This window comes from Balaenoptera acutorostrata, chromosome 1 (assembly GCF_949987535.1).
Source record: "Balaenoptera acutorostrata chromosome 1, mBalAcu1.1, whole genome shotgun sequence".
In the NCBI taxonomy this organism is placed as follows: domain Eukaryota; kingdom Metazoa; phylum Chordata; class Mammalia; order Artiodactyla; family Balaenopteridae; genus Balaenoptera; species Balaenoptera acutorostrata.
In genome coordinates, this window is record NC_080064.1 from 116804046 (window position 1) to 116823895 (window position 19850).

At 38.7% G+C, this 19850-nt stretch overlaps 1 protein-coding gene across 2 annotated transcripts in view; it reads right to left on the bottom strand.

Moving 5' to 3' along the window:
• Window positions 1–5306: 5306 nt before the first annotated feature.
• Window positions 5307–19850, bottom strand: part of LOC103013956 (gamma-interferon-inducible protein 16-like) — a 34395-nt gene continuing 19851 nt past the window's right edge. The window contains exons 4-9 of one of the 2 annotated variants that reach the window (XM_028163899.2): window positions 19551–19709; window positions 17902–18069; window positions 13492–13689; window positions 10636–11055; window positions 8970–9161; window positions 5307–6898 (exon numbers count right to left, since the gene is read on the bottom strand). In XM_028163899.2, the coding sequence (XP_028019700.2) occupies window positions 6836–6898; window positions 8970–9161; window positions 10636–11055; window positions 13492–13689; window positions 17902–18069; window positions 19551–19709 (1200 nt within the window). In that variant the 3' untranslated portion in view covers window positions 5307–6835. Of the gene's footprint in view, window positions 6899–8969; window positions 9162–10635; window positions 11056–13491; window positions 13690–17901; window positions 18070–19550; window positions 19731–19850 lie in introns of both variants that reach the window. The other variant, XM_057558255.1, reaches the window with a different exon arrangement.

A 19850-nucleotide genomic window follows, 5' to 3' on the forward strand; every position in this document is an offset into this window, starting at 1 on the left:
TTGGAAAGAGAAGAATTCCACCTTATAATTTAACTAAATTCCCACTTGGTGCAAGTGTTCCAACTTCCCTCTCATGCCTAACCTTTCTAACCCTAGCCCTCCTCAGATATACCTTTCACCCTAAATTTTGCACGTAACTGCTTGTCACTGCATTTTGGTTTTTGTTTTCTGAATTCTTAATCTATCTTATTTCCTAACCACCATAATGTTCTACTCCTGATTTTCAATTAAAATTTATTTTCCAGAAATATCCCCTTGCTCTCTCCTGGCAGTTCATTCACTTCACCATGTTCTGGACCCTGGCTAGACAGTTTCCACACTTTATCACCTAACCAGCCTATAAGCACAGGTGATATTAAGAAATGTTTAACAAACTGCATGGCACAAGGATTGACCAACTAGAACAAGTGTCCACTGTAAATGGCCAGTATAGTCATACAAGACAATGATCACTTCACTGACCTTATCTTCCACAATTTTCTCCCTCATTCCACTCCAGTCACACTGGCCTCCTCAGAGTTCCTCAAGCTTCCAGGAACACTCATATTTCAAAGACATTTGTAACTGTTGGGTTTTTGTCTGCCTAAAAGACCTTTTTCTAGGTGTATTTGGTTTGTACTTATCACTTTCTATTCTATATGTTTTAGTCATTTTATTCATGTCTCTACCCACTAGAATGTACACTCCATAATGGTAAAGATCTTTTTCTATTTTGTTTCCTGTTTTATTTCCAGCATATGGAAGGGTGACTGGCACAGAGCCTGGGCTCAGTGATTATTTTTGTATAAATTAATTTACTAATTTAATCTACAGAACAGTGCCCTGATATAGATAATTTTATTATCTCCATCTTACAAAAAGGGAAATTGCAAATCAGAGAGACTGTATAATTTGTCCAAGAATACACAGACAGTCAGTGGCAGAGCCTGGATTAATCTCCATCTATTTGATTACAAAAGTCATGCTCTTTCTACTGTGCCATGCTGCCTTTAAGGAGAACATGGTTCATGGTTGGTGTCCGGTCCAACGCAGATGTAGATGTGTGGATTTTGTGCCCTCTTAAGTTCCCTTCTGGCCAAAGAATTGTATTCCCCATGATGGATCTAAATCGCTCTCAACATGGCTTATATTTTTATGTTTGGATCTTGAGTTTCCAGGATATATACTAGGGCCTTAAGGAATTGCAAAATGGAAACAACAGTGTGGAAGAGGAGGGATTGGAGTTTAGGGAGGTTGATCCACAGGCACTCACCAACAATTAAAGGTAAAAGAGAGAGAGAAAAAGGCAATTATCTCAAGTTTCTAGTTTGGAAAATTGGGTGGTAAGCAAAAATAAGAAAGGAGGAATTCATTTACCATAGATGGAAAGGTATGCATGGGAGAAGTTTTGATACGTCTTTAGGACTTTAGAATTTTAGAGCCGAGATATCTGAGTATCCAACTGGTTCATGGCCCAACTCATGTCCTTTCCCATGTAATGTGCTCCTCAGTTTGATTACCTGTCCTATATCCCTGGTTATGAATTTCCCTGTTTCCCGCATCATGTCGTTAGCTCTGATTTAGCTTCATAACAACTTGGCTGAAATAAAGTGGCTTAAAATTCGGAGCAATGCAGACTGAAGTAGAGGGGAGAGCAAGGTGAGAAGAGTGGAGATGAAGCTGGGGTGCTGACTCAGTAGGAGGACTTATTCTGCTGGAGGCATCAGCATTCCATGGAACTACATCCAAAGAGACAAGGCGAAACAGAGATTGGCTCAGGATATATCAGTAACTGGAACAATCCAATGTGGCAGGAAGGGTCTGTAATTTAAACCAGCGGTCCCCAACCTTTTTGGCACCAGGGACCAGTTTCATGGAAGACAATTTTTCCACGGGCACGGGTGGGAGATAGTTTCAGGATGATTCAAGCACATTACATTTATTATTCCGCGGCTGATCTGACGGGAGGCGGAACTCAGGCAGTCATGAGAGCGATGGGGAGTGGCTGTAAATACAGATGAAGCTTCACTTGCTCACCTGCTGCTCACTTCCTGCTGTGCAGCTGGGTTCCTAACAGGCCAGGGACCGCGACGGGTCCCTAGCCCAGGGGTTGGGGACCCCTGACTTAAACCTTATGGGAGCCCCATAAAATAATATGAGACTCAAAGAAGTCCAGGCAACTGAGGCTTATATACCATCCTGAGCTAAGCAGAAGGGGGTAGGGGTCTGGGGCTTCAAAAGGGAGGAAGAAAATTCACAGGAAGATAAGAAGAACAGATGTTTGGTAAATAGATGTTTGCCCTACCATGCAGATAAGTCTTTCTGATGTAAAAAGCTACCTTTGGTAATAGCTCTCTTTCTGGTAGAGGCCCCCTATCTAAATTCTTTTAGGTAGGTTTAGGGAGATGTAAAAAGGTTTTCCTGAGTCTGTTGGTTCTTAATTGCCTTTAGCTCAAAATCCACATGTCAAAGTGCCATATTTGGGGGTGACATTGTGCTCCTCCTCATTCCTAACTCTTATTTAGACTCTTCAGTAGGTCTTGCATCATTTTCTCATGTGTCTCTTGGATTTGTTGCTTTAAGCGATTGCCCTCCAACTCTGGGATTTCTTTCCCCTGCCTATTCTGACTACTGGCCCTACCAATTATTGGCACACACGGCCACCCTAGCCTCCTAAGGGAAGGGAGCTTGGGACTGGAAAGATGGATGTAAGAGGCAATAGGATCTAAGAAAAACATAACTATCTTCTCTACTTGAAGTTGCTAACATCTACTAGCTGTATACGTGCCAGATTCAACCTGTAAGTTTTCCCTTATATCTCTTTCTGGAGGCTGTTGCTGGCACTTCTGATGTCTGATTGATGTGGCATTCCTTAATCAGATTACCAAAAGTTGGGTGTTGATTTTATTTTTGCAGAAAGCAGAACAGAAGTATCATATATTATATGACCTAAATGACAACACATGAAGGATGGAAGTATTGGTGTTTGGAAAAGAGAACAAAATCCAGTGTAAAGAAGGGGATAAACTTCAACTTACATTCTTCAAGCTGTCAAAAGCTGGAGAAAAACTACAGCTGAAACCTGGAGTTCATAGTTTCATTAAGGTGAGAACTTCACGGAGGAAAGTCAACTCTCCAAAAGGATAATGTTTTATGTTTGCTTTCGGCAAACTGGACAGGTGCTATTGAAGAGGATATGGTGTGGAAGACCCTGATATTTAGTACACTTACAGCTCACAGAACTTCGGAGCTTCCTTTTAGGAAATCCACATCCCAGACACACAGTTAAGAGGACATGGACTTCATAAGGCAGAGACACATGCTGTGGTACCCACACAACACTACAAACTGTTGAACACTTAGTGTTCAACACTAAGTCTAATGCAGGCGGTTTGCCCAAAGTTGGACAAATTATTCTGAGAGATGTATATGAAAGTAGACACAGACCAGGTATAACTTGAGGACACATTTCTCAAAGTCAATTCCTTGCACCTAACATAGTCCAGGGAAATTGAGTCAGGATAAACCCCTACTGCTGACTTTTCATCTCTCCCTCATACCAGTACATCTTGCTGCCACTACTTGGTCCTCTTCCCCATTTCTTAGCATTGTTTGCACTGGCTGCTGTCTCCCTTTTTAAGAGTGGGGTGGAGACTTGAGACACTGGCATACGTGCCCTTGTTAAGTAGGAATGTATATCTCAAGCCAGATTTAACTTCAGGAGAGTGATTCAAGAGTGAACAATGTACTGGGAGGAAGGGAAGAAGATAATCTTATGAGAAGAAAAGAAAGATGCACTTTAGGAGGACAGTGGAAGCATTGAAGGGGTAATTGATCAACTTCATCTCAGACTATATATATTTTTTCTCCATCCAGGTTATTAAGGTCAAAAATTGAAATGAAATGGATCAATTCAGATCAACTGGTCTAAACAGCATTTAATTGAAGAATACCTAATACAGACAGCCTCTTCAATCAGATTGTGAGTTACCGGAGAGCAGCAGTACACAGGTTCCTTCCCAAACCCAGGTTAGTCAGAATGGGATAATTCCTGGATAAACAATTCCAAAATCTCAACATCTTATCACAATAGAAACGTATTTCTCATTCATTGCAGCCCACAGCCAGGACAGGGCTCTGCTCTATGTAAATATTCAGGGATATTATGTTGTTCAATATCTGTTGAATGAATAAAATGATTAATGGAAAATATGCACTATACATAGTTATACAAGTTAATATAGATGAGTAAAAATAACCAAATTCACAGGAAATCAAATATCAAAGATTTATAGCATGAAAAGATTGTCAACCTCACTGATAATCTGAAAAATGAAGTTAATATAAAATTTACTTTTTTCTTATGTTTAAGTATACTAGAAGACCACTGAGGTTCCAAAAGAGGGGTTGGCAAAATTTTTCTGTAAAGCACCAAATAGTATATATTTTAAACTATGCGGGCCCTAGAGTCTCTGTTACGAATGCTTAACCTTGCACTGGCTACAAAAGGAGCCATAGACAATCCATAGATGAATGAGAAGGTTTGTGTTCCAATAAAACTGTACGGTAGACATTGAAATTTGAATTTGATATAATTTTCATGTGTCACATTCTTCTTTTGATTTTTTCCCCAAGCATTAAAAAAATCTACATAAGAAAATTTTGTGATAATTTAAACTTCACCAAAATGAACATGTCTTTTCAAAAGTTACCTTTAAATCATGAAAAGACAAGCCATAGATTGAGACATAATATTTGCTAGTCACATAGCCACTAAAGACCCTGTACCCAGAATTTATAAAGGATTCTCAAAACTCAGTATTATGCAAACAAACAGCTGAATTTTTAAGATGGGCAAAAAAAAAAAAAAAAAATACATAGGTGGCAAATAAGGACATAAAGAGATGCTCAACCTAATTTATCTTTAGAGAAATGCAAATTAAAACTACAGTGAGATACCACTATGCACCAATTAGAATGACTAAAATTTAAAAAGATTGACCATACCAGGGGCTGATGAAGATGAGGAGGAATTAGAACCATCATACAATGGTGGCAGGAATGTTAAGTGGTACACTACTTGGCAAAAAAGTTGGATAGTTTCTTTGTTTTTTAAAACTAACATGCACCTACAATGCTAAACTCTGAGGTGGATGCAGAGCAACTGATATTCTCACACACTGCTCAGGGGAATGAAAAATGCTACAGCCACCTTAGAAAACAGTTTGGCAATTTCTTATATATTTGAAAAACATTTACTATATGAACCAACAGTCTCACCCCGAGATTTTTATTCATTGAAATGATAACACAGGTTCACACAAAAATCTGCATGGGAATATTTGCAGCAGTTTTATTTGTAAATATGTCAAAGTGTCAACAATCCAATTGTTCCTCACTTGGGAAATGGATAAACAAACTTTGGTGGGTCCACACATTGAATTCTACACAGCAATAAACAGGAATAAACTGATACACACAACTAGGTGGATGAATCCTAAACATACTATACTAAGTGAAAGAAGTCCGACTCAAAATGCTACGTACATTTTAACTTCCATTTTAGGAAACTCTGGAAAAGGGAAAAGTTTAAGTTAAGAAACTATATCAGTGGTTGCCAGGAGCTTGGATTGGAGGAAGCGTTGACAATAAAGTGGCATGAAGGAAATTCTTGTTATGATGGAACTGTTCTAATCATTAGGAACACGATCTTACCTTCTGTTCCTTATTTTTCTTACTAGGAGAGTAAAAAGAAGAACACTATCAACCTTCTAGAGCTAATATAAGATTAAATGACAAAATAATTGCAAAACACCAGATACCAAATACGTGATCAAGAAATACACTGTAAGGAAACTATATTCAATATCCTGTAATAAACTATAATGGAAAAGAATACAAAAAAGAATACATTCATATGTATAGCTGAATCAGTTTGCTGTACAGCAGAAATTAACACACATTATAAATCAACTCTACTTCAATAAAATACATGTAAAAAAATACATTGTAAATTTCAGTGTTAGCTATCTACTTTCCGCCATTGTACTCCAAACTAAATTAATTATTCATCAGTGTTTGCCTAATGCAAGTCTTTGCCTGGAGCAACTTCCTCATAGGATCCACACATGTGAGAACCAGGCAGTATAGCTGGAGAGCTACTTACTTGTTAGTACCTGAATAAGTAAGTGGAACCAGTTATTTCACATCAGACAGGGCTAGAATTACTTCCAACATGCACTAGTGACTTAATGCAAATCATCAGAAGCTGCCTTATTTGGTACACAAATTACCCAATTATGGCCCCTCCAGGAGATCAATTCTGAAAAGATATCATTGTTTTGGACTAAAGCAACTCCACCCTAGGATAAGGGTTGGCAATTGAAGCACAGACTGGATTTCAGCTGCTCTGCCTTCTTCTTGGGTTTCTTTGAGCAGGGCACAGCTTGTTCAACCTGTTCATTCTTGACCAGAGTTATAGTCTGTAAAGATCACAACCAAAGTATAAACCCAAATATTGCTTGGGTCTTAAGTGTCCCTATCTGATTTGCAGCCCACAGACTATTTGCTTTTAAGCAATGAACTAGACTCCTACGGAGGCATGTCTTTAGGAAAAATCATGTTTATTATGTTTTCCAAATTATAAAAGTTATAGATGCAAAATTAGGCATTGAGATGGTACAGAAAAGTATTAAAAAAATGAAAAACACCCCATTCCTAAGAATTAATGGCTACTATATATATTGTGGTATTTCAACCATATGTATACATATATACTTTTTTTTTCTGTACTTAGATCTTAGCTCCATAAACATCAATATTAATGATACCCAGGTTTTTAGAAGAACAGCTCTAATCAGGTTTCCAAATATGATTCAGGATTGAATGGTTGTTCCTTGCTTTTCCTGGCCTTGGTGACCTTGAAGAAGAAAGAGATAAGATAAACAATGAGATGACCCTGATTATACATTTCTCCCTTCACTCACACTGTGTCACATTGCTATGGGCTGCATCCCTTTTTCTCTTCCCGTCTGAGGGGCTCTTCTCCCACTCTCACCTATATTCTTTAGTGAATTCTTGTCTTTTGAGTCACCACCCCCAATTCTTTGTTGGGACCCTGAAATGAGATATGCACTCACACCCAGCGTGAGTGCATGTGGACAGGCAGGAGTTGTTGGAGAACAAGAGAGAGGAAGGAGCAGGTGTACTCAATGCCAAGAGTTGAAGGGAAAGTTCTTACTGAGAGAAAAGGTGGAAGGAAGGGGCAAAAGTTATTCCTGGCACCATGTTGTGAAGGAAGGATTGGGATATCTCATTGAGAGTCTGAATAATGGCAAGATCAAAGAGCATGTGCATGTTGGTGGGAATGTAAATTGGTACACTATGGAGAACAGTATGGAGGTTCCTTAAAAAACTAAAAATAGAACTACCATATGACCCAGCAATCCCACTACTGGGCATATACCCTGAGAAAACCATAGTTCAAAAAGAGTCATGTACCAAAATGTTCATTGCAGCTCTATTTACAATAGCCAGGACATGGAAGCAACCTAAGTGTCCATCATCAGATGAATGGATAAAGAAGATGTGGCACATATATACAATGGAATATTACTCAGCCATAAAAAGAAATGAAATGGAGGTATTTGTAATGAGGTGGATGGAGTTAGAGTCTGTCATACAGAGTGAAGTAAGTCAGAAAGAGAAAAACAAATACAGTATGCTAACACATATATATGGAATCTAAGGGAAAGAAAAAAAAAAAAAAAAGGTCATGAAGAACCTAGTGGCAAGATGGGAATAAAGACACAGACCTACTAGAGAATGCACTTGAGGATATGGGGAGGGGGAGGGGTAAGATGTGACAGGGTGAGAGAGTGGCATGTACATATATACACTACCAAATGTAAAATAGATAGCTAGTGGAAAGCAGCCTCATAGCACAGGGAGATCAGCTCGGTGCTTTGTGACCACCTAGAGGCGTGGGATAGGGGGGGTGGGATAGGGAGTGTGGGAGGGAGGGAGATGCAAGAGGGAAGAGATATGGGAACATATGTATATGTATAACTGATTCACTTTGTTATAAAGGAGAAACTAACACACCATTGTAAAGCAATTATACTCCAAATAAAGATGTTTAAAAAAATAAAAAATAAAAAAATAAATAAATAAAAACGAACTGGTAAACAAAAAAAAAAAAAAAAAAAAAGAGAGACATGTACCACAATGTTCATTGCAGTACTATTTACAATAGCCAGTACACGGAACTAACCTAAATGTCCATCGACAAATGAATGGATAAAGAAGATGTGGTACATATATACACTGGAATACTACTCAGCCATAAAAAGAATGAAATAATGCCATTTGCAGCAACATGGACAGACCTTGAGATTATCATACTAAGTGAAGTAGTCAGAGAAAGACAACTATCATATGTTATTATTTATATGTGGAATCTAAAAAGATGATACAAATGAACTTATTTACAAAACAGAAATAGATTGATAGACATAGAAAACAAACTTATGGTTACCAAAGAGGATAGCAGTGGGAGAAGCGGAAGTAAATTAGGAGTTTGGGATTAACATATGCACATTATTATCTATAAAGTAGGTAAACGAGGACCTACTGTATAGCACAGAGAACTATACTCAATATCTTGTAATAACCTATAATGGAAAAGAATCTGAAAATGAATATATATATATATATATGTGTGTGTGTGTGTGTGTGTGTGTGTGTGTGCAACTGATTCCCTTTCTTGTACACTTGAAACTAAGAAAACATTGTAAATTAACTATACTTCAATACAGAAAATTAAATTTAAAAATATCCTTAAAAAAAAGAATAATGAAAAGGAACTTTACACCCACTAAATGGCAAAAATTAGTTCTCGTTCCACCTGCTGGACTCTCCGTAGTAACAGCAGTCAAGTTTTCTTAAAGACTTCTACTTTGGAACAATGATCACCCCCCAGAAGATCTCACCTTGATGAAACTGTGAATTATGGATCTCAGCTGCCTCTTATCCCCACTTAATGCCAATTCAAAGCAGATGAGTTTAAGTCTATCGCCTTTCTCACAGTTGATTTTGGTCAGTCGTTGTCCATAAACCAGCACTTCCATCACTCCTGTATCATCTTGTATTTCATAATATATGCATTCATTAGATACCAATTTCTGCAAAAGAAAATTAGCATCCATCTTCTGAGAACTGGATCAGGAATTTCCACAACTTTGAAAAATATAGGGCGTTAGTGGAAACTGTTGTCTCAGACCAGTTAATATGAGCTGGAGGTCCAGAATTACAGGTACCAAATAGTGTAAGATATCTTGTTCAGTTTATCCTCCCATTTAAATTCTCTTTCTATCTTTCCTTCCTTTAAGTCTTTGTGTGCTGGGTTCTTCTAGAAAACTGGATTACTTTCCTAATTTTTCCTGCTCCCATCTCAGAATAGCTGAGATTTCTTAAGAAACTTGGATATAGTGTGGTCTGATAAGCTGCACAGGTTTCTTTGGATCTCCCTGAGAACAAAGGCCATTCATGTCTTATTATGAGTCTCAAAAAGATGGTTGCAAGTTCTCCTTAAGCAGATTATTATTTCAATATGTAATTCTTTCCTCTGTCTTCTCTATTTATTCATTCTTCCCTAATCTGCCCAATCTTAAATCTAGATCATCTACTTCCATTGTTCTAATTTCTATATCACTTACTTTACTCATTAATTCTACAAATGCACATGTGTGCACAGTCACTTAAACAGAGTGTATGGAAAACAACAGGGGGATAGGTAAAGAGCCACCCTAGAAGACATATATAATGGAATATGAAACAATACTTCACATAACGGTTAGGTCAGCTAACCTTAGTATTTCTATGATGTGTTGGGACTGAAATACCTACCCTAATTCTAAGAATTCAGCAAACTTCTGCATTTTATTGCCCATATTAATATATTGTGGAAAGAAATGACTTGATTTTTCTAGTGTTTTCAACATCCATATTTCTCTTATTAGTTAATGCCAAGGTTTTTTGCTCAACAATTTTTTGATGAATGAATGTGAAGAAGTGAGAGCACTTTAGAGGTCAGATGATCAGAATCTTAGCTAACTGTGGATAAGAGCTGACTCTAGGGCAAAGTAGTCTATTGATTTCTGATTCTGGTTGTCACAGTTGAAATCCAAATTTGGAAGGGCAATTCTTTATTCACAATTAAGTTAAGCTGCCACTGAAACAGGTGAGGCAGAACTCAAAGAAACAAAACCAGAAGGAGAGCTCTCTCTCTTTCCCCCCAACCTCTCTCTCTATATCTATATATATAAACATATATAGATGGATATAGATTTGTATGTATCTATATATAGAGAGATATAAACTCTGCCCTTTACTGGTTCAGGGTGGCTATGAATGGATTAGCACAGCTGTTAAAATGCCATGATTTCTGAAGGACTTGCATGCTGTTACCTTGGGAAGAAGAATGTTAAGAGATTGTCTATCTTACATTCTGAAGTGGGAAGACGGCACCCAGCTATCCCTGGTTAGGGGGGCTTTGAGTTCCTGTGTTTATGAAGTTAACCAAATTCATTCGGCAGCTAAGACTTTTACGTTCCGGGGTTGCAGAAGAAATATTGCAAAACAATGGTGTGGGCTTACCTTATGCACCAGAAACACCCCATTCACAAATGTTCCTAGAGCTTGCGAGTAAAGATGACTGATTTTAGGAGTTGCATTTGCCTTTTGAATCAGCCTTTTAGAGATCTCCATCTTTCGGTCAGGGTTAACATCAGACACAGATGAGGCATTGAACACCTCCAGGAACCCATTGCGGCCAAAATAATCTGATATGGCAATGATTTTCTTTGGGATGAACTTCTCCTTCAGGTCAGCATGATAAACCTTCACTTGGAAGAACTGGCTCTCAGTAGCCACTGTGGCATGAAACATCTTCCTCTCGCCTTCTCTGACATCATATGTAAATGGTTCCGTTGCTTTCAGCACCATCACTTCTTTGGGCCCCCTCTGGAAGCCCTCCTCTCTGGAAGCTTCTTTAGGTACAGCCTTCAATCTTGGTTTCTACATAGAAGTATACACCAAAAACAGGCACAATTAAGAAAAGGATTCACTCTCTAATGAGAATCATCTATGGCTAAATGTTACCCTCAACAAAGAACATAATTAGGTGGAGTTGGGAAAAAAAAAAAAACCTAGACAAAGATCACTGACATGGTATATATAATCTAATGGAATGTATGGAGATGATTTAAACAGTGATTTTTCTTCTTTTTCATTGTTTTATGAGTGTGGTAGGAAGAATACTTTTCTTTAAAAGGTATTAACTCAAGGGAAGAACTATTTCTCCCAGGAAGAGCTATGTAGAGTACAGAGGCAGTGGGCAATAGCAGTGCTGTTGTGTAGTGATTTCTAGTAGAGATGAGGATGAAAAAATCATCTTAAATTATCCCATCAACTCATTTCAGTGCGCAAGATAAGATACAAATTTGGATGAAAATAAATTGCCCTTGATAGCACTGAGAGTAGGGAATGGCTCCAGTCAGAATCCATTGATCTCATCCCAGTAGATGTGGCAATTTAAAGACCCAAATTAGAAAGTCCCTTTTCAGGAAAGCAGTGTTATGTTGAAAAAGGGTTAGTAGACAGTCACTGGAAAAATCCCATGAACTTCCTGAATTTGGAAATGTCCTGGATAAAGGATGTTTTGAAGAGTAGCAGAATCAGCCACCCCAAAATATGTTTCTTTGGCACAGGATTATCTTAAGCTGATTATTTTGAAAAACAACACACATAGAACCAGAAAGAAAGTTGCCCTTTTGTAAGGGAAATGTGTATTTATAAATTAAATCTCCATTTCTAAGGGTGTCTGCCCCTGTGTACTAGGAAGAGAAGGACTCTAAATCTCAAGAGAATACTATCACCAGAGGAGAAACTGACTTATATTTGCATAACAAACATCACCCTTGTTTTTCCTGCTTTTCCTGGTAACCTCCACATAACTGGCCTCCCCACACTTTTCTTTCTTCTGTCTTCACTAAAGATGGTATTTAAGCTGGTGGCTTAGGCCACCTCAGGGAGTTACTCATTCTTCCTGGGTCTCTTCTATGTATAGATGAGGTATACCTGTTAATAAACTTCTGCTAGTTTTTTCTTGACAATCTTTGCTTTAATACAGGGGTCTCAGCCAAGAACTCAGAAGGGTAGAGGGGAAATTACTTTTCCTCCTCTACACACCCCTGTTAGAATAATGGCAGGACCCTTAGGAGAAGAATGCCAAAGGAGAAGTCAGGTGTCAGGGGACTTTTCTATGGCCCCCTGTCTACCCAGTGCCTGAACCATTTCTGAGTTTCAGGAGAGCAGTTTGAATTGGAGGGGAGGCTACTGATCTGTAAGAAGAAGTGTGAAGGCAAGGTGGGGGGGCATGGGAGTTCTAGGGAGCAGTTCATGGAGACAGGCCAGCTGCCTCCACAGACCAGCAGTGCTCCATGTGGTCTGACTTGTACCGTTATACAGGCCACAGCCTGGGGGTCATGGGGCTTAACTCTGATTTCTCATCACTGTGGCCAATTCTCCCTACATCCGAATGCTCATTCCCAGGCCAAGTTAATCAGTAACAACAAATCTCATACTGGTAACAACAGCAGCACCTTGACAAGAAGTGCACAGGACTTAAGGAAGAAATTATGTATCTATACTCAAGGTCATGAAAGAAGACCTGATGGACACATGTTCTTATTATGTTCATTGTGTGTATAGGGAATACTGGAAATAGCCTAAAGTCAAATAGTAAAGGATTATTTATAAAAATTTTAAAATGCAGTTATTCTCTTATATTAAAATAATAATTTAAATCTATACTTCTTGAATTAAGTAGCACTTCAAGATATAGCAGGTGAAAGAAAAAACCTGAATTATAGAAAAATATGTGTAATGTGATCAACCTGGGACAAATTGATATTCTTTGTATATACATAACAAAAGGTAAAATCAGAAAGACTGCCAAAATATGGCATTTGATAGAAAGGAGATTTCAGATAGTTAAAATTAATTATTTTTGTCTATGTATCTGCATTCCCTAAATTTCTTAGATGATATTACTTCCATAATTTAAAAAAAGAGAAAGAATTGGTGATAGTGCTTTGTTTGTTTCTGTATTTCTCCATCTTATTGCACCCTAAGCTCTCTCACTCATGGTGTATTGAGAGAAACACAGAAATAAAATTAAACAAACAAATTACTAGTTATACCCATGACTAAAGAGGAATGATTTATGTGCACACTAGGTCATAGAATATCCTAATGCAAAGGGCAGCATAATAAGAGTCCGAATTTGAATGTAGGTAGGATCTCAAAATACACACTCAATAACAACACGTGTGATCTAATTAATAAAGAATTGTATGTCGTAGGGGATTGGTGAGAAGTTCCTTTATGGTTCTAGAGAACGCTGTCATTATGTTGTAGGGAGGGAAAATACTGAAAACAGGAATCTGGTACCTTGGTTGAGGAACTGCTGGATGAGGTTGGTGGCAGCATCTGAGGAGTCTGAAGGCAGGCCTCATTTGGGATTATGCTGGGGTTTGCACATTGTAGAAGCTGACTCTGTTCCAGGCATAGTTCCCTTTTCTTGGATGTAAGTGTTTTATTGGTTGTGTCTTCTATTTTTTGAATCCAAAAATATGTATTTTCTTCTTCCTGGTTAATGGTTTTCAATATCAGATGAATCATAACATTTCTCTCTTACCCTCTATCTCTCTCTGTCTCTATCTGTCTGTCTCTCTCTCACACACACACACCACAGGATCTTCACTCTGCCAATTTGCTCTGGAATAATAGTACATCTTCAGATACCCTCAACACCTCCCCAGCTTGGAGTCCAACCAGGATTGCACACTTCTCTCTGCAAATGTTAAAAACTCAGGTGATCAAAATTTCATCGGTCTGTTTTGGAATTCTGGCTCTACCTCTGCTGCAAACTGGCCTGTATCAACTTCACCAAGACAACACTTGGAGTAATTTATTAGTAGAAACTCTACCAGGTTATAATGGAAGCACATCTCTGAACAATGTTGGCTGTACTTATGGACATTTTATTAACTAAGTCTTCATTACCTTATATATTTACCAAATAAGCAAATCGGTTTCTATCATCTACTCCTCAAATCCAGGAAACCCAGGTCTGCATCCATTTGAATGCTTTGTTTATCAGCATACCAGAGACATTGTCTCAAATTCATAATTCCAGAGGCAGGATTCTGCTATCTACCTAGTCTCTATCAAGCAACCAAATCTTTTGTAGTTCTCAGCAATAAACAGACCCATTCGCTATTTCACCCAGGGCATTCTCAGTACATGGATTTTTATAATTGTTTAAGCCAGGGCAGGAAGTGTCTGTAAAATCATTTATTTTGACTATCTTTGGTTTCACTGATGAAAGACCATTTCTAACATTCTGCAGTATAGAATTGCCACAGTTCTTACCACTTCTAGCACTCATTTAACCAATCTATAAAGTATCAGTTGTTGATAAACTTGTAGATGAGGGAGCTGCTTAAAATGCCTGTCTCTGGCATGCAGCTACTTGATTAGAATACCCTCTGACCTTCCTTGTCATTTCATTCCCCATTAGAAGGCTTTAGAGCCTGGGCAATGGAAACAAATCTGAGATATAACACAATCTGACATAAATTTTTACAAATAAATTTCAGATATTGTAGCATCTATACTACAATATATGCAATTAAATGCTCAAGTTTTAGAATTAAATTAGGCTACATTTGAATCCTGGCTCTAACATTCACTTTCTGCATGACCTTGGAGAAGATTTCTAACCTCTAAGAACTTCAGTTTTCTCATATGTAAAATGGGATTAACAATAGCATCCTCGTGTGACGTTATAAAGAACAAATGAGATAATGTACACAAAGAACACAGGTCTTAGAGTCTAGCACCATTAAATACTCATTACCTAGAAATATCACTACATTATTATTTTACAGTAGACACAGGGCTTTCTATTTTTGCTCTGATCCACAGATGTTTCATGCTTAATGTTGGCCTTCTTGATGGAAACCCAATATAGAGGTGGTATGGGAAGCACTTTATTAAAGAAGCTTCTCTATTCACTTCTGCTACATTTAGTAATTTAATCTCATTGACAAGAGCATCTTGATCATTTTTTACAATCGGTTAAACCAAAAACTTCCATCATAACAGTAGGCTTTAGGTCCCTAAATCATACTATATGGCTGGATTATATTTAAAAATAGTAATTGATTTTTTTCCCTTGGCTTATTTCCTTCACCACTCTACCCTGTTCTTGAATCATGCCAATGTGTGCTGTTTGCTACTGGGGAGACATAGCAGCAGAAATCAAAGAAACTATTGGTCTGCTTCTGTCTTTGAATCCCAAACAGAGCCTATATTACAAAGAAAATAGTTGGGAGACCCCATGATGAAGAAGAACAAGGCTCTCCTGCTCTTTCCCCTGATGAATCAAAGACAGAATGGGTCAGATCCTCTTTGTGCCAGGCCTCCTACAGAGGTGGCTGGACCCCAAAGAAGAAATGACTGAATGGTGTGTTTAGGTGTATGAGGCCAAAAGGACAGATGAGCCTCCCTGGGATTCCTGTGCTCCAAGGAGTTTTAGGGGTAGCAGAATGAGTCTTATGAAAGTAGAAATGACTATGTCACAAGTTTAGGCAGATGGGACCTTAGAAAGTGTCAATTCTAAGCCTGTATGCATAGAAAAATAGGGTTGTCTTGCAAAAGAGAGGGGATATGGGGATATATGTATACGTATAGCTGACTCACTTTGTTACACAGCAGAAACTAACACACATTGTAAAGCAATTATACTTCAATAAAGATGTTAAAAAAAAAAAGAAAAATAAGGTTGTCTAGAGATGTCCACATAAGTCATTGTCATAGCAGAGAGACAGTGAGCCTGAGGTTTCAATGACTAGACCAAGGCCAGCTGGACCTAGAGGCAAACAGGCACAGATTACTAGCTCCATCCCATAAATAAAACAAAGAGAGACTATGTGAGGAATTATTAATTATTGGAGGTAACAGTAATAAAAACAATAACAAAACTTGAAAAATCTTGTCAGAAGAAATCTGTCTTCAACTGGTATGCATGGATTTGCGTAGGGGGCTTCAGCCTCAGCAGCTTGGAACTTGGGTTACAAACTATTTTAGAGAATAATGATTTAAATACTGCTTTTGCCTATTCCTCAGTCACTTGCTTATTTGCTGCAGAAATAGGCATTGTATCCCAGTGTGATGATAAGCACAGGGGTCATATCAGGGCAGAAACAAGGCAGGCTGGGATAGGAGCTGATATACACGTGTGTGTACTCACTTTTCCATTCTCATCTGGTCTTTGCTGGGAAAGGGCACTGTGAATGAAAACTATGGCCTGCCACATCAGTAAACTAAGGATGCTGCAGCCATCAAGCCATCACATTACAGCTGCCCCCACGGTAAGCCCTGAGGGAACTCGGGATAGAAACAGGATGCCCACCATCTAGCAGTCAACTGCTGCAGCCCACCCTGATGGTGCACCTTGAGGAAACTCAGCATGAGAAAGCACGGGAGACTGGCCCCAGATATCTGAGGTTCATAGAAAAGGAATGATTTCAGTGAGTTCAGACTCTTGCATCTTCCTATACATAGAAAAGTACCAAATTCCTTAACTTGAGATATCTGGCTGTCTTTATTAACAGTAATCTTTTGATGTTCCAACTACCTGGTCTTTGTTGCAAAACCCCATATACATACTGGCTCCCCCCCTTGCTTCTTCAGAGCAGTCTCTCAGAGCTATCTGAGATTCTGTGTCCCCCACTTAAGTCCTCATATTGTCTGCCGAATAAAACATAACTCTCAACTTTTAGGTTGTGCATTTTTCTTCAGTTGACAGGAACCTTATAACTGATGTTATAGTATGGTAACAAAGAAAAATGTACATTTATTACAGTTGCGATAAGTGCTAAAAAGGAAAAGGAAACGGATCTTTGAAAACAAAGAAGAGGAATACCTAGGACTTCCCTGGTGGCACAGCCATTAAGAATCCACCTGCCAATGCAGGGGACATGGGTTCGAGCCCTGGTCCAGGAAGATCTCACATGCCACGGAGCAACTAAGTCCATGCACCACAACTACTGAGCCTGCGCTCTAGAGCCTACGAGCCACAACTACTGAGCCCATGAGCCACAACTACTGAAGTCTGCACGCCCAGAGCCCATGCTCTGCAACAAGAGAAGCCACTGCAATGAGAAGCCCACACACCACAATGAAGAGTAGCCCCCACTCACCGCAACAATGACCCAACGCAGCCAAAAATAAAATGTAGATAAATAAATAAATTTATTAAAAAAAAAAAAAAAGAGGAATACCTAATGTATTCTGGGAGGGGGATATCAGTGAGGACTTGTATGAGGAAGAGATTCAGGTTTGCACCTGAAAGGTGAAGACACCTGAACCAGTGGTGAATCAGGACAAGTGATTCCAAACAAAGAAAGAAGTCCGTGTCAAAACATCTGACATGAGAAGGAGCACAGAACTTTGAAAATAAACCCTATCATGTGGTCAGTGAAAAAAGGGGAGTAGGGCCAAGGAAAGTGGAATGTACGGGTGAACACACATTCATCTTGACTTGTCTGGTCACCTTCCCCTCCTCTTTCTATTCAACACAAGAATGTAACCCTCTCAAAATTAGAGATTATTTCATAAATACATGCGTTGTAAATAGCCAAGGAGTTAGAATAGAGTGGGATCACAAAACATACACGGAAAAATGAACGAGTGATTATATTAAATAAATGGTAAATTGTGGGAAATGAGATTATGATAATTCTTGTACTTATGTTGTAGGAGGTACAAGGAATGGGAACAGGGAGCAGGTACCTTGACTGAGAAACTGCTGGATGGTGTTGGTGGAGGTATAGATTTCACTGGACAACTGCTCCCAGTTGGGCATGTGCTGGTTGCTGAAGTTCCTGGAAGCTGACTCTGTTTCTGAGATACGGTCTTCCTTTTTAAGTCATTAATTTTGGTGGCTATGTCATTTTTTTTCTCGAGAAAAAAAGATTTTTTTCTTTAGTTCTTGATAATGATTTTCAAAATCACATAGAACACAACATCATTTCTTTTCTCTTTTTTAATGTAGAGTCTTAAGTTTTCAATTTTTTTCTGAAATAATAGCACATATACAGATACCTGTATTACCTATCCTTCTCCTATCTCAACTAGGATTAAAAATTTCACTCTCCAAATATTAAAAGCTCAGATGAAATTTCATTGGTGTGGGATGGAATCCTACATCTGATGCAAACTGGCCAAAGCAGGAAGGTAAACTTCCCTGGTTATAAGGGAAGCAAATCTCAGTCCAAAATTGGCTGCATTTAAGGATGTTTATTAACTATGACTTTCTGATCAAGAAAATACACAAGTGGGTTTCTGATATCTGCTCTTCAGGTTCCTAGAAACCTACTGATATTTTGGGAAAGATTACTGGACGAAATATGGACTCTTGGAACTAATAAGAAAAATGACAACAAGGAAACAACACCCCAAATAGAGAGTCCCTTTATATGGGAGGTCTGTCTTCAAGGGGCATGTGTTGGGGGTGGGGGTGGGGGAATGCAGCCTGAGTCAGAGGGCAGCTTGGGTCTTAGGTGAGAAACTATGTTAGAGAATAGTGTTTTAAATCCTGCTCTTGCCTACCCTTCATGTTGTCTTGGGGCCATCTTTTAGTGCCCATTCATCTCAAATAAAGGCTCCGTAGTCCTGGGTTGCGTATAACCACAGGGCAAAACAAAAAGCAGGTTGGAATAAGAGTCAATGTCTACAGGTGTGAAATCACTTTCCCACCCCTGTCTTGTCTTCCTCTGGGACAGGTTACCTATAATCTGAGCTCCTTGTCTAGAAGAAAAGAAAAATGTAGACTTATCACAGTTGTGATAAGTACTGTAAAGGAATAGTAAAGCATCCTGTGAAGGCAAACAATGAGAGTATCTGATCCTTTCTTGAAAGGGGTTGTTTCAGTGAGAACTTGCCTGGGGAAGGAATTCAGGTTGGTACCTGAAGGTTGAATGCATTTGAGCCAGAGAAGAGACAGGGATAATGAATTCCCAATCAAGGAAAGAGCCTATGTGCAAACACCTGACATGGGAAAGAGCATTAAATGCTGAGAACTAGTCTAGACCTGTGGTTAAGGGGAAAGGGGTGAAAGGAGACTGAAATGTAGGGGAGAAACATACCCTTATAGTCATGTCTAATTGTCTGGCCACTCCCATTCCCTATTTCAGGACCAAACATAAGACAGTCACATTCTTGAGGTCAGGAATTATTTCATAAATGCATACCTTGCCAAAAGCCACAGGACTTAGAATACATTGAGGTCTCAATATCTGCATTTGATAAATTAATGGGTGATTTTATTATATAAGGAAATTTTATATAGTAAGGGATTACTGAGAAACTATTTCAAGGTCATGAGGATCCTTATAATATGATGTAGGGTGCTGAACGTATTAGGAACAGGGAAATGGTACCTTGGTTGAGGAACTGCTGGATGGCTTTGGTGGAAGCATTTGAGGAGTCTGGGGAAGGCTCTCAGTTGACTGTGTGCTGGTTACTAACAATCCTGGAAGCTGACTCTGCTCCTTTAGATTCATCCTCTTAGATTCATTAGTTTTTGTGGTTTTCTTTTCCTGAAAGTAGGGTTTTTCCCCCTGGTTAATACGTTTCAATAATAAAAGAAACACATCTTTACTACTGAGAAAATCAAACTTTTATTACTAGATTCTAATTATACTAAAATTTATGTCCTTGGGAACTCCAGGGAACTACAT